The sequence below is a fragment of the Theropithecus gelada genome, chromosome 12, assembly GCF_003255815.1.
Source record: "Theropithecus gelada isolate Dixy chromosome 12, Tgel_1.0, whole genome shotgun sequence".
Classification (NCBI taxonomy): domain Eukaryota; kingdom Metazoa; phylum Chordata; class Mammalia; order Primates; family Cercopithecidae; genus Theropithecus; species Theropithecus gelada.
The window spans coordinates 36,420,575-36,436,005 of record NC_037680.1 but is presented as its reverse complement, the minus strand read 5'-3'; the positions used below and the strand labels follow the sequence as shown (position 1 = coordinate 36,436,005).

General features: G+C 39.2%; 1 protein-coding gene across 5 annotated transcripts in view; it reads left to right on the top strand.

The window, feature by feature from the left end:
* ITGB6 (integrin subunit beta 6) overlaps positions 1 to 14,354 on the top strand; it is an 89,675-nt gene extending 75,321 nt beyond the window's left edge. For all 5 annotated transcript variants that reach the window (XM_025404652.1, XM_025404648.1, XM_025404651.1 and 2 more), the window contains 3 exons: positions 1,967 to 2,086; positions 7,469 to 7,635; positions 13,459 to 14,354. In XM_025404652.1, the coding sequence (XP_025260437.1) occupies positions 1,967 to 2,086; positions 7,469 to 7,635; positions 13,459 to 13,557 (386 nt within the window). In that variant the 3' untranslated portion in view covers positions 13,558 to 14,354. The remainder of the gene's footprint in view (positions 1 to 1,966; positions 2,087 to 7,468; positions 7,636 to 13,458) is intronic.
* Positions 14,355 to 15,431: the final 1,077 nt, after the last annotated feature.

The window sequence follows — 15,431 nt, the reverse complement described above, 5'->3', positions numbered from 1 at the left end:
TCTGCCATTCCATTAACACTTAAATAACCCCGGCCAGGTCAAGTAAGCCTCTCTCTAGGCTTCAGTGCAGCCATTTGAAAGAAAATTTTTAAAAACATGGTTAATATTACTGAAAGGAGTATGATAAGCAGTTCACATATTTCCTACCTCAGAATAAAATGTTTCATTAAATATGTTCAAGGCAAGGAGAGTGAGCCTGCACTGTTTTCACAGAGAGGGGGAAAGAAGCAAGAAAACACTCCAATGAGAAAACGCATAGTCCCCAAGATTTCATGAACCCTAGTTAATTGGAGTGGCAAGTTAACAGGAGGTGTGGTAAAGGCCAAATAAAATAGCCAATGTATGAATTAAATATGCAGTACCATTTGCAATCAAACATATGAAATAACACACATCTCACCAAATCTCTTAATCAGAATCTCCTTTTTTAAAAAAAAGGAGATTAAATACTTATTAAACAACTCACTAAGTGTACAAGCTCCTGTACAACCAGCCTCTCAAATCAGAGTGCCCAAGGGTGGGTCCCCAGAATCTATATTTTCAAAACTCCCAGGTGACTTAGATGACCATAATCATTTGGCAATGTCTAGACTAGGATGATTTGTAATTAGATTTCTTAATATTCCCATGTAATAGATATTACTAATGGGTTCAAAAACAGTTTGTACACTTAAATCTATCATCCAAAATCTTATTTATAATGCTAAATGTCTTGCTGGTTCCTGTTTTCATAGATAATCCAAAGCATACTTCTCACAGACACTGTCGGGTTTTTCATTTCAAACAAAATGTGAAGACAGCAAACAGCAACTTAATATTTCTATCTATGGCTATGGCATTTTTCTACCAAAAACTGACTATTATTTAATTTTTGTTAGAATCAGAGAACACATTCGATTCTGCTTTATTCATGTTTTTATTGTTAAGCTAAAGAGAGATTATAAGTCTAGTAGGAGTATGTCCAAGATTATCAGGGGCAGCCCCAGTTTTAATGCTCTGATCCATTGTAGCATAACACACTAACTTTGGACGCATGTCCTAAAAATTTAGAATAAGAGCAAAAGGACTTCTACTTACAGGTTTCTGAAAAACAGTGTTTGTAACCATCATTGAAAAGTCTCCAACTTAAAAGATAGGAGAACAGTTAAGCAAATTTGTTTGGTTTTCTTAATCAGGAGAATGCCACATAATTTTGGCATAGGTCCTGGACTACTAAAATTTCTGGTAGATAGTACTGGCATCTCTGGCCATTTTACTTTACTTTTAATTTCTGTCATGACATTCACTTTCTGCCTCTTGAATGAGCTCAATAAGGAAGAATTCCCACTTGGAAAATATTTGAGGGAAACTGGATTTTTTTTTTTTTTTTCAAATTAAGAAAGGAGCTCTACTGAATGATAGACAAACTGTCACTGTGGATTCATTTACCTTTATCCTTCTGGTCCCTGAGCTACATAACGCTTCAGTTTCAGTTTCCTGATATTAATTTATGTTACTGTTCCACAATACATGGCCAGCATCTTGACTATGCCATTGTGAGAAAGGCCCCTTTAAAAGTATCAGTATCAGCTTGAACTGTGCAGAAATGTAATCTAGACATCCTTCATGCTCTCAGCAAAGAAGAACTTATAGCCCCCTCATTACCATAATCAGGGCCATTCTATTCCCAAGGCAGCTGTGGGTACCTGCCTTGAAGTACGTTCAGCCTGTTGCAATCCTGCCCATATCCGTTTGATAGGTGCATTTGATGGTCAGTCCTGATTGACCACATCTGGAACTGTTCTTCTGGAACGTGAGTAAAAACTAAAACCTCACTTCAGGAGACAAAAAAACCCTATGCCTTTCCTATTCTCATTCTGCACTATTGAAAACTCTAATTTACATATTAAAACTCAATACCACTTTGTTTTAAAAATAATCTCTTTTGGAATCTTTTTAACCTAATGAATGACTCCTTTATTTACAGATTTCTCAAAGGATGGTTCTGTTTCCTGCTCTCTGCAAGGAGAAAATGAATGTCTTATTACATTCCTGATAACTACAGATAATGAGGGGAAAAGCATCATTCACAGCATCAGTGAAAAAGGTGAGTGGTTTCCTTTCCATTGCCCATGGCAAATGACACTACACAGGAGAAGAGAAAGCAACCAGAAAATAGCTCTGGGTAGCAAACCAGGAAAGACATTTCCAAATTTTTGATGAAGTTTCTTAAAGTTTCCCAAGGATTGAAAGATGCCAGTTAGAAGATTCAGTATGTTCCAGTGTCTCTTATTAAGACCAGATAAGGGTCAGGCACAGTGGCTCACACCTGTAATCCCAACACTTTGGGAGGCTGAGGTGGGCAGTTCACTTGAGGTCAGGAGTTGGAGACCAACCTGGCCAACATGATGAAACCGTGTCTCTACTAAGAATACAAGAATTAGCTGGGCGTGGTGGTCTGCACCTATAATCCCAGCTACTTGGGAGGCTGAGGCAGAAGAACTGCTTGAGCCCGGGAGGTGTAGGTTGCAGTGAGCCAAGATCGCGCCACTGCACAGAGTGAGACTCTGCCTAAAAAAAAAAAACCAGCTAAGGTGACTTGGAGTTGGAGTTGCAGCAGTCATCATCTTCCTGAAAGCTGACTGATGAATTATAGAAAGGTAAGTGAATTAAATGAAATGTAAGCAAAAGGTCTATCTTTAGGAAATGGTAACAGAGAGGAGTGTGTCCATTTTTTTTTAAAAGAGTGTGAATCAGGCAAACCTTGGTTCAAATCCTTCTCCATTATTTAATAGCTGAGTGACATTCTGGAAGACACTTGAATCTCTGAGTCTCTATTTCCTCATCTGTAAAATGGAACAGATAATAGTACTTTTTCTAAGTGTTGACTCAAGGATTAAGTGGAATAATGCACATAAAATAGTGGCAATACCTAACTCTCGGTAATGGGTCATCAAATGATGATGCTGAATCAGAAAAGACATTAAGCAGCAAATGAGGAAGGATGTCAAGGTGTCCATTGCTCCTGTGGATTTTCATCCACACCAACTCATAGAGTCAGTTCTGGACTTGGGAAAGCCTTAAACATTTTGCATTCAGTGAAGGGGAGAGAGAAGTTTATATTTAGTAGAGAAGAAAGTAGGTGAGAAGGTATTCATACTTTGAGAGGGATTCAAATGTTAGTGGGTATCAGACTTCGTTGGGGAACTTGTTAAAAATGCCTATATCCTGAGTCAACACCATCTGATGTGTGGCCCAGGGCTCTGCATTTTAACAACTACCCTGGCAAGCCTGATACAAATGGTCCCAAGATCTCCCTGTGAGCGACAGCCCTAACACGGACTGCATTCTCATTTACTCACAGGTAAATACGAGGCACTCACAGGTGCCTCATATTTTCTGTCTTTCATCAGTGATGTGTTCCTCCCTAAACCATTCCTGCAGATATGACAGCTACATTAAATCAGACCTCATCAGACCTTGTTTGCAACCTCCTCCTCCCCGCAAAAGCTTGGAGTCTAAGTTCTGCCCCAGACAACAGCGACAGGGCCAGGCCATAAGGCAGATAGGTGTGTTTTGTTGTACCTGCTTGCTTATTGGTATGCTGATAAAATATTAAGTCCTGAACTTGAAACCAAAAGTATCAAATTGGCATCACTTTAGAACATAAAAACCACAGCAATGTCAAGGGAACCAAAAAGTAGGTTCAAGACAATTATATCCCAATCAAGAAAACATGATCAGAAAAAGGTCACATTGCAGTTGCTGAGGGCAAGGGAGAGATAGAGGTTGGCACAATCCAAGGAATCTGAAGATGATTGTGAACTTGGCCTTGAAGCTCAGGTATGCTGAGTGCCCCTGGAGACTTGCTCTGGAAAGCTCTCATGTAAATCAACTCCTTTGAAATGCATACATAAAATGAGTCTTATGGCCATTCATTAGGGAAACATAAGGAGAATCCTGCCGTACAAGGAAGAATTACTTTATAATACCAAAAAAAGCCTGCCTGCTCATTATCTGTCTGATAAAATAAAATTCTCCAACTACAATCCCAGCCCTCTGTGACTGTGGCAGTGGCTTTAGCAAGTTATCTTGAAATCAAAGCCATCCCTTATCGTATTGATTCTATTGAAAAAAACGAGTTTCAAACAACAAAAACAAATTTCCAGAATAAGTCCTGCTTTTAATTCAGAGACTTTTGTATCTAGTTGATGAATTTTTTTTTCAGTGAAACATGCCTTGGGCTAAATGCCTCCTCATTACTGAGCTGTTGTCTGTTCTTTTATTCTTCCACACAATACGAGTGGCACCGCAACATGCCACTCTGCAGAGCACACACAGATGCCCTGATGCTTTTTACTATGGCGTGTTATTATCCCCATGCTTTTGTAGTAGGGAAAAGTGAGGGGAAAAATTACCTCCCTGAGGCTTAACAAGAGTCACCTGACAGCTTCCAGGCTCCCTCTTCCTCAACAAATGTCCGCATGGTTGGGTAGGCCTGGCGCTTCCAGGGGCCAGCAGAGCAGAGCCTGTCCCCAGAAGTCCATAGTCCCTCCTGTCTCCCGTCTCACAGCTTTCAGACTAGAAAATCCCAGGGTGGCCTGGTGGAGGCTTCGGTAGAAGAGGCAAACTGAGAAGAGAGAAAGGGGCTGATCCCCAGGGTCCTCTAAGCAAATTGAAAAAAAAAGAGCTGAGTGAAGGGTTGCCACCAGGGTGCGTAGACACAGGTGATTTCTTTCATCTTCTTTCTTACCCCCACCATCTGGAGGGACTTTCAGAGCATAAGAGCCACAACAGAGTCAAGGAATGATAGGCAGGAAGGCTTCCTGGCTGGAAAGTTCCAGCTAGGGTAGATGCTATACCCACAGGTTCCAAGTTAGAGGCTCCAGGTCCTTGAGGTGATGAGGATAGAAAAGGGGAAAGAGTGCTGTATTTGCTGTAACAATAGTAACATTAATTATTATAGCAGCTCTCATTTTTTGAGCCCTTACTAATACCATTTGCCAGATGTTCTATATATTTTACATAATTCACTTAATATTCTTAACAACCATATAAAACAGGTACCACTATTATTTTCATTTTAAAGGTAAGGAAATTGAGGCATAGAGACATTAAATAATTTGCTAGGTCTGGCAGTAATTATGTGCCAGAGCTGGTGGAGGAGCTCTGGCAGCCTGGCCTGGAGCCTGTGCTCTGAACCACTGTGCTCTACTGCCTCCTACTGGCTATACAATCATCATACATATCTGAATCACAAAAGGATGTTAGATCAGCATCATCCAACAGAACTGGTAGGCAAACTCTATATATAATTTAAAACTTTCTAGTGATTACATTAAAAAGTCAAAGAAACAGGTAAAATGAATTTTATTTACCATGTTATCGAAAATATTGTCATTTCAACGTGTAATCAATATAAAAGCTGAGATTTTTTACATTTTTTTCATACCAAGTGTTCAAAATCAGTGTTTATTTCACCCTTACAGCATAAGTTACGTGGGAAAACTCACATTTCAAGCACTCAATAGGCACATTGGGCTACCAGATTGCACAACGCATGTAGCAGAGTTAGATACCCAGGACCTTAGAAGTAGGTGCTGCCCCAACCTGGACTCAATAGGCCACATTGCACACAGTGATAGAGGTGACCCTCTTCTTCCATGTAGAAATCCATTCGCAGTCTGAGCATCTCAAGAAACATCTGAGTATGAAAAGTGAAGATCTCTATTGTGTAAGACCTGCTCTGGCACTTGGACCAAAATCTTTAATTGAGAAATGTACAATTTCTGAGACTTTCAGTTCTTAATTATCTCTGTCAGACCGCACCCATTTCTTCTTTAGTCCCTTCTGGAGAACCCTCCTAATTCATGTCTAGGTGCAGGATTGTAGCAAGCTTCATCTTGCTTCGAGCAGGAGCATACTATGCCCCACCCCAGGCATTTCTTAGCCAAAGATGTAGCCAGTATATATTCTCATGACACAACCCTGCTGTTTTATTTGCAGGAATGTGCTAACCCATTAGAGGCAGCTATGGTTCATTTGCTATGCAAGAATATAGTCTTTAGATCTTCATACAGTAATAGGTATGTCATTAGCTCCTTTTCTTACTTCTGCATAATCTCTTTACATGGTTTCTTGGCCAAAGAACAAAAGTGTGTGAGGCCAGGCATCATGCTGTTAGTGGGTAATTAGTCCTACTCAGATTCACATCGACTCCAGATCCTCACCTTAAAGACAGCATGACTAGTCATATGTGTATAACTCTCCTTATTAAATCTCTAAAAGCAGTAAGACTTAGGATAAGTTAAGCATCATTCATTTCCTCCCCAGATACCATGGATTTTTGCCTCATTTCTTGCAGAGGGATGCAGATATCTAGCGATAATGTTATGTGGGATTTTTTTTCCATGAAAGTAAGAGGAGAGCATAATTATAATGTTTCATTAAGAAATGTATCATCTCCTAGGCATATTGCAAGGACTATTAGTCATTCTGCTGTGAATTAGGAAAGGTACTGTATAATAGCAAAATTACATTAATATCATCAATAGAGTCAAAATAACATTTCAGAGAATATTCAAGTTGAAAGGACCCTACAGAACATCTAATTTCCCAAACTTGCTTGAAAATAAGAATCATTTAGAATATTTAATAATACAAAATTGGTGGCCTTATCCAAGACCCACTGAATCAGAATATTGGGGAAAGGGTCTAGGAAGCCGTGTTAGTAAGCAAGAACGCTTCAGCTTATTGTTATCATCAGAAAAGTTAAGGGAACACTGAACTTTGTTTTACAGGTGAAGGGCCTGGGGCTCAGAGAGGTCAACGGACTGGATCATATTCACACAGCTACTGTACATCAGATGGGAATTGAATCCACCTCTCCTGAATCTAGTCCAGGAACTTCCCCAAAACCAGACTACTGCATTAGGGTTCAACAAAATAGAACTGAAACCCATCATTGTCTTCTGTCTATAAAGAAAGAAGGAAGTAGTAATTTTTTCAAGGGATAGGTTTTATGTAAATTTTAATGTAGTCTTCTAGACTCCCCATGATTCAAGAAGGTCCATGAAAAACTGATCACTTGCAGCGCGCGCACACACACACACACACACTCCATTTCTACATTATCATGGACTCAGAAGAGACCATTTTTAGTGATTAAACTAGTCTTTTTTCTTAATCCTTTAAATATTCCATGTGCATTAATTATCACTTTTTGGATTCTCTTTTAGAGTCAGCCATCAAGTCTATATACATTTACTTTGAATAACTAAATTCTTCCTTTATCTTTTGTTCTACTTTGAAGGAATGCAGGGCTATCCTTCAACAAGTAACTCATTTTTAAAATTTAAGCAAAGCAAAAATGGTGTCAATATTTATTCTCTGCTGCAGAAAAAGTAGATGGAAAATCCAACAAGAAATGCCTTTCCAATGTCAAAATGTTGATTTTACCACCTTCTTATAATTTTCTTTATTTCTGCAGATTGTCCAAAGCCTCCAAACATTCCCATGATCATGCTGGGGGTTTCCCTGGCTATTCTTCTCATCGGGGTTGTCCTGCTGTGCATCTGGAAGCTGCTGGTGTCATTTCATGATCGTAAAGAAGTTGCCAAATTTGAAGCAGAACGATCAAAAGCCAAGTGGCAAACGGTATGTGGAAACTTAGGGGTACTCCTTGTCTAGGGGAGAAAGAGGCTGGTGGAAGAGACTGAGGGGCTCAGCTTTCTTCTGCTCTGAGAGTTCAAGTGTCACAGTTTTTCTCTCCCACTCTTGCCATGACCCCAACAGCTTTGATTTCTGTTCTGCTTCGGGGGCAAAGGAACCTCTATCCATTATCTGGACCCAGATGACCCTCATAGCATAGATTTGTCTCAGTGCGGTGGGGATTTCCACCACGATGAAGAGTCTCATGAGACTCCTGAGACAGCTGCTTAGGGACATCAGGGAAGTATGTTTTTACCAGTGCTTCCTCACCACTAGGAATTATCCCTCAGGCCCCATTTGATAAAGCACGGGTGCTGTATCTAAACATTTCCGTAAATTGGTTATGTTATAATGAATGGAATAATGTTCATAAGTAGTATGATAATTCATGCCAATTTCTATGGAAATACTTGTTACTGATCTAATCAGTTACAAAGCAAAATTGAGATGATTTTTTAAATGCCATGTAGTTATTTTTTCTTAATAACATAAATTTTAAACAGAGACCTGAAGAAAAGCCCAAAAGTATTAACCTTTAAATACATAAACTCAATAGGAATAATTTAAGTGCCTTCTCTTCACAAGAGGCAAGCAGAAGGCAGGACTATAGTTTTCTGTGTTTCTTTTCCACAGGAGAGATAATTACATTTCTAGAGACCCATAGAAACAATTTCATGGTTTTAATTTCATCTCTCTACCTCTAATGGTGTGTCCAGGTATCTAACGGCAATTATCTTACATTGCTGATTCTAACAACAATGATATCACTGGAGAAAATGCAGGCAGACACAATGCTCCTTTGGATTTGTCCATGCAAATAATTTGATGTTAACAATTTTTATAGCAATGCCTTCAATTCCTAAAGCAAATGGAATTTTCCATTTTTGATAAATTTATCTTGATAAGGGATGTTTATGTTGTATGCAGTTATTCTAAATTAATCATAATATATGGTACAGAACAATCAACAGTGAAAATTTTTATCTACTTTATCTTCCCATTAAAAATGTGCTAGATACAACAGCCAAATGCAATGTATGGATCTTGTTTGGATCATGATTCGAACAGTCCTCCTGTAAAAATACATTTTTTAAACAACTGGAAAAAGTCTAGGCATGGTGACTCACACTTGTAATCTTAGAATTTTGGGAGGCCAAGACAGGAGGATTGGATCACTTGAGCTCAGGAGTTCGAGTTGGGCAACACAGCAAAACCCCGTCCCTACAAAAAGAAATACAAACATTAGCCAGGCATGGTGGTGCACATCTGTAGTCCCAGCTACTTGGGAGGCTAAGGCAGGAGGATCACTTGAGCCATGAGATCGAGGCTGCAGTGAGCCACGATCATGCCGTTGCATTCCAGCCTGGGCGACAGAGTGAGACCCAGTCTCCAAAATAAATAATAAATACATGAAACGACTGAAAAAAAGATTAATACATGCTGGGTATTAAAATGATAGCAAGTAAGTATAATTTCATTAGGTATGATAATGGCATGGTGACATTGCTAGAAAATATCCATATTTTTTAGAGATGCATACTGAAGGAGTGAAAGGAGATGAAAGCTGGGGTTCGCTTTGAAATAATTCAGCCAAGAGAGTGGGATGGAGGGATAGTTGAAGCAGGTGTGGCAGAATTGTGATAACTGTTGAGTCTGAATGATAGGTCGTTGGAGGTTTGTTATATAGCTTTCCTCTTTTTGTGAATGTATGTGTTTTCCATAATTAAGCAAAATTCCTCAGGAGAAGATATAATTTACTCATTCCTAATAACGTAAAGGTAAACAGATAGGTTAGCTTGGTGACTTAGAACACAGTACTAATAAGCCCAAAGTTGTAGGACAGTTCACGTCACCTGACCCCTGGCCACAGGTGTTTATTTTTGACTTTTATCAACTCTCCAACAAATGCCTTGTGATGGTTAGAAGGGCAACCTGGTAAAAGAATGTGGTTAAGTTGCCACAAAGGACAATAGCAGCAAGCCCCATGACATAATCCTGGTATTTCCATTTTGAGGAGCTAAACTGAGGCTCAGAGAAGTTAAGGGACTTCCCTAACTTTTGGTGCATAGTTAAGCTGAAGCCTAATTGTTCATTGTTCTTCTAAGCACAGCCTTTGGTTGACCCTCCTAGAAATAATAAGCAGGTGTTCCACAAACACACACTTGGGCAATTACGTGATGTGTATCTACTAACCAGCACATTTCAATGTTCTCATACAGAGGCATAAATACTGACAAGTGATTAATATCTTTAAAATAACGTTTTAATTAACAGTTAATTTCCCCAAAAACATGAATCGTTCTCCCTCAGGATGTAGAACATGACTGAAATTCAAATACTGAATTTTTGCTGTTTCTTCATCTAACATGCGACCCAAACATGCATTAAACAGAAAAAAAAGCATAAGTGGAAAATATTATTCCCTTATTAAACTGAGTTTCTTTGAATAACAAATGTTTGATGTTCCTGACTAGATAATGACTGGATAGTAATTATTCACTTGGATGCAAAAAAGGTTTAACTCAAATAATTCAGTTTAAATTTCACTAACATCCTACTGGAAAAAAATGTCGCTCACTGCACACGTTTGGAGGTCTTCAATTTAACTGAATGTTTTCTCTAAAACCTATTTCTTCTCGAAGAAGTGAATTTGACTGGTCTTCGAAACCCAGTGCCCTCCAGGGACAATCGGGACAGTCAGGCCTCCTGGCCATAGGACTGCATTGGACTCATAAAGTGACAGGGCTTAAGACAGAAAGATCTCCACTCCTACCTCCTAAAACATTTCAGAGCAGCTGTAAAGAAAGGTTATCTTTTTATCATGCTTTTAAAAATAATGCCCACCCCCACATATTCTTTATGAAAACACAAATGAAACATATTTAAATTCATCTTTGATTAGACATTTTTTTTCTAGGATGACAAGTCATTAACTTGAGGCAAAAAAAAAAATGTTCAGCCTGACATTTCTTGCAGTCATGGATTGATTTTGTACTGTGCTAAGCAAATCAGGTCTGCGTTTGGCAGTTGGTCGATCATTAAGGAAGCTGTGGGTCATGACAGAGTTTTCCTATTACCACTTTTTCAATCTTGAAAAATGTGCCATTGCATTTGCAAAATCCAAGCCTAAATTAGCACTCCCAGACTCCTGGGGGAATCAGCCTGGTCACCCCAGATGGTTAGGGGAAAACTGACCTTTTCTGAGCAGTGGATTGCACACTCACCTGAAATAGAGCAGGACTCAAGCCTGCATTTCTCCTGGAAAGTCTGTGTAGAGAGGTTATAGTCAGAAGAGCACTAGAGGAGGCGCTGTGGACATTTCCACACCGCCTCCTGGAACAAAACCCAACGCGAGTGCATTATCCTGACCTCTGATCTTCAGCTAAGGCCAGAAAATACCCTACCACACACAACAGCAATATGTACTTGCTCTTCATCCACTTTTACACTTCCACCTTACCCTCTTACTCTGTGAAGTCTGCTTTACCCATCACTCCCTATAAGTAATGTCTTGGCCCTAAACCAGTTTTGCAAGGGACTCCCAACATATTGCAGACCTGAATGAATGAAGTTGCTTTAAAATACGGAATGTTGCTTTAAAATACAGAAGTTGCTTTAAAATGCAGAATGAAAATTCTGCCATAAAAATTAAACATTCAACTAAATATCTACTAAATAACATTGTGTTATCTTGTCAGTTGCAACTCAAGTCACACTCAAGTGTGGGATATGGGTGTATTGCAATATGTTTGACATGATATAGGGTGCACCTACAAACAAGTACCTGGTGCTACAGAGCTCTAAGCTGGCCCTGCTCACAACCTGTGTCCTCTTTCCAAGTGTCTTTTCTGTTCACAAAGGTGGGAGCTTCCTGGAGGAAGCGAGAACTTCCTCCATGACAGGCTTACCTGTCATTGCTGGCCTAAACCTCTTACTTTTTTCCATCTTGCTTCTTCAATTGAGTCCCTCATTCTCCTGTAACCAACTAGATTCTAGTCTCTCAAATTTAATAGAATTCCATGCATGATTTTTGTTTGCAAATGAGACTCCATCTACATCTAAATTCACATCAGTCTGCCCTTTGCCTTCAAAATCTCAAATTCTTAGGGCAGCAGGACTAGATAAGATCTGGAGGTCCCTCAGAATTAACCAGGCTGCTCTCAGGAATAGAAGCACGATACCAACTTAGCTTTCACCCATCATCCACCATCAGCCAAGAAACCTCTTTTCTGTTTGGCTTTATGATAGAAATAGCGTATCTCTTTAAAGGCACATAGCAAAGGTAACATGCCACTTACTAGAGGTCAGGCCACTGGCTCTGGACAACACAGAAGCGGGTGCAGCTGTGATTCCCACTCACAATGAGGGCACTGAGGCCAGTGACTGGGAAAGACCAGGGAGTGTTTCCAGTTTTATTCCGTTCTTCTAAGAGCTGAAAGAAATGTACTGAGCAAGCAAAGACAATCATGTTCTTTTTCAAATCCACCCCTAGAAATTGTTACCATAGCTATAATTCATGGAATGAGGTGATCAAAGTGTAAGATTTTAACTTAGAAGGTCAGAGGCAGTACCTGGATTCCATACATACTCAGTAATGGGCTTAGAAATGTTAAGTGTACCAAAGCCCTGGGGGAAAATATCTTAATAATCCTCTGTAAAACCTAAAAGAAAAGGAAATTCCAAATGTGAAGAAAAGCTATAAACAGGAACTAATGAGAAGAGGCAGCATTTATGGAGCATTTGCTATGTGCTACACACAGTGCTAAAATACTTCACCTGGATAAGGTAGGCACAGATATGGACACCAAGGCTCAGAGTGGCTTCAGTACGGTCATGTGGTGGAGCTGGCTTTGGACCCAGACTGTCTGTTGCCATAGCCTGTGTGGTCAGCCTTGGAAAGTGGGAGAGAAGAAACTGTACCTTACCCAGACACCTTCCTCCTGCCTGGAACAACTAAAGAGGCTTGATCCTTCTGGACCTTCTGGTCCTTTTGACCACAGCACCACTGCTATTGGCACCTGGAGGCACATCTACAGCCCAAGCAGCACAGCTGAGCTACCCAGAAGTCCCACACCCAACCTCCCCACTGCCCCCAAGGCAAAGCCATATTTCCTGGCCTGCCTTTGGATTGCCACTCTTTCATGACCCCAGGGTCCTCCATAACAGTCTCTTGTGGTTGTCTTACACACTGTTTTACATAGTAAGCAAAAGACAGCTGGTTCTTTGGCTACCCAGAGTTTTGATCTGATCTGATCTGATCTCAGCATGTTTATTTGTGCCCTTGTTTGATGCTTCTCATCAGTAACACGTTTGTTAAAGGCAGATACTGTGTCGTTCATTTTTTTATGTTTCTACCAGTTTCGCTTTTCCTGTTTTTTACTTTTTTGGCTTTGATTTCACTTTTGGTTCATCTATCACTGTTTGCGCCACTCATTCCATACATACTGAGCACCTGCTCTGGGCCAGGGACTCAGTGCTGGGAAAACAGCAGTGAGCATGATAGCTGAAGCCTTGTTTTCTATCTGTAAATTTGTGCTTTACCAAAAGAGGTAAGATTTTTAGAATATACATATGGGACATGTTCTGTATATTTAACAAAATGAAAATGTATAAATTGCAAAACACTAAATGTATAAAATACCAAATTAATCAAAATCATTCTAATAGTTTCCAAGATTGAGCTTGACTCTGCTCTTCCATTTGCACTATGTATTAAAACAGTATAATAACAAAATGTACATATTTTCACTGGAATCTTTTTTTTTTCAGGGAACCAATCCACTCTACAGAGGCTCCACGAGTACTTTTAAAAATGTAACTTATAAACACAGGGAAAAACAAAAGGTGGACCTTTCCACAGATGGATAGAACTACTTTATGCATGAAAAAAGTCTGTTTCACTGGTATGAAATGTTAATGCACTATATAATTTTTTCCTCTTTGTTGCTTCAAAATGAGGTTGGTTTAAGACAATAATAGGACATTTGCAGATAAGTTATCCTCTACATGAAGGTGAGAGACTGTTGGCAGGTTCAAAATAATCAAGAAGAGAAATATCCTTAGCAAAGAGGTGACTTTGGGGATCATTTGAGGAATACTAACTCTGTTGCATTAATGCTTCAAAAAAATCATCAAAATGATTCATGGGGGCCTGATTTGCATTTGAAAAATGTTTGAAATTAGAAGCTCATTTGTTTCAGGAATGCAGCTACCTGAGTTCTTTGTCTCAGCAAAGTCACAAAGCCCATATACTCACATTGTATATCTATACTTGCCAATTAATTCTAAACTTGTAGGAAAGCCCTCTCTTGAAGGATAATTTTTTGAAATCTCTGAGAAATGACATTCTGATTTTACTTCAGCTAAGAAGTTGCAATTCTTCTGAAGATACCCCAAATATAAGATTGAACATTAAGTGTTAATAATTTTTGTGAATTTATACACACCTAAACGTTAAGTACACAAATATTTTATTTGTTTTACAAATGAGGAATAAGTAATTTATAAATTAAGAAGTCACCTATAAAAATAAAAAGATAACAACCCTATCATTTAGCTTATTTTTAAATTACCTGAAAAACGATATTCTACACTCAGTTTCCTTTTTGACCCTGAGTTTTCAAACTGTTACTTCCCCCATATTTCTCAATCCATTTCACTCAGTTGCACAGTCTTTTAAACCCTGTAATTGTCACACAAAAGTTTCTTTAAAAAAAAATACTTTAAATGGTTAGCTTATTCAAAGAACACTCCTATAATATAAAAGGAACCTGTGTTAAACACAATAAATTTTTTTTTTTTTTTTTTGAGACGGAGTCTCGCTCTGTCTCCCGGCTGGAGTGCAGTGGCGCGATCTCGGCTCACTGCAAGCTCCGCCTCCCGGGTTCACGCCATTCTCCTGCCTCAGCCTCCTGAGTCACTGGGACTACAGGCGCCTGCCACCGCGCCCGGCTAATTTTTTGTATTTTTACTAGAGACAGGGTTTCACCGTGGTCTGGATCTCCTGACATTGTGATCCGCCCGCCTCGGCCTCCCAAAGTGCTGGGATTACAGGCGTGAGCCACAAACACAATAAAATTTTAAATGGCTCTAAATCAAGTACATCAAAAGTATACAAGTCTTAAAGACTTTTTAATACATACTCTTTTCCCATCTGTGTAACCCAACTTGCACATTTCAGCTGCATGTGGTGAATATGCATCATACATTTACTTTAAGAGGTAAGATTTTACTTGCAAAATATATGTGCAAATTAGGGATCCATCAGTTGATGGAAGAGATGGACTCTAGAATATTATTTCTTATGGTTATTACTCCTTTACAAAGCACTTTCATCTCACTTGATCCTCATAAGGAAACTAAGGCTCAGAGTGAGTAGAGCTGGGTTCAGAATCTAGATCTTCTAACACCAAGCCATCTTCTCTTTCCACTGCAGGAAACTGCCTCTTTTGTCAGTGAAATAATAGAAAGATTGTGTTAGTTAAGCAATAACTGTCATTTGTTTGAAAATGTATTTGAGACTAAGCAAATAGCATTTAAACTACTGGCATACAGATGAGATATTGTACTTTTGCGCAATGTTTATGACCTTTGATTAAATTGTAATGTGAAGCTTTTACTAGGTGAATAGTTCATTATGTAGTAGAGGCTTCGTGGTTGTCCATTGAATTGTCACAGCAAAATCTATAAGTTTCTTCAATTCTACAACATAGATCCATATACATTCGATCACTTGGAGACTC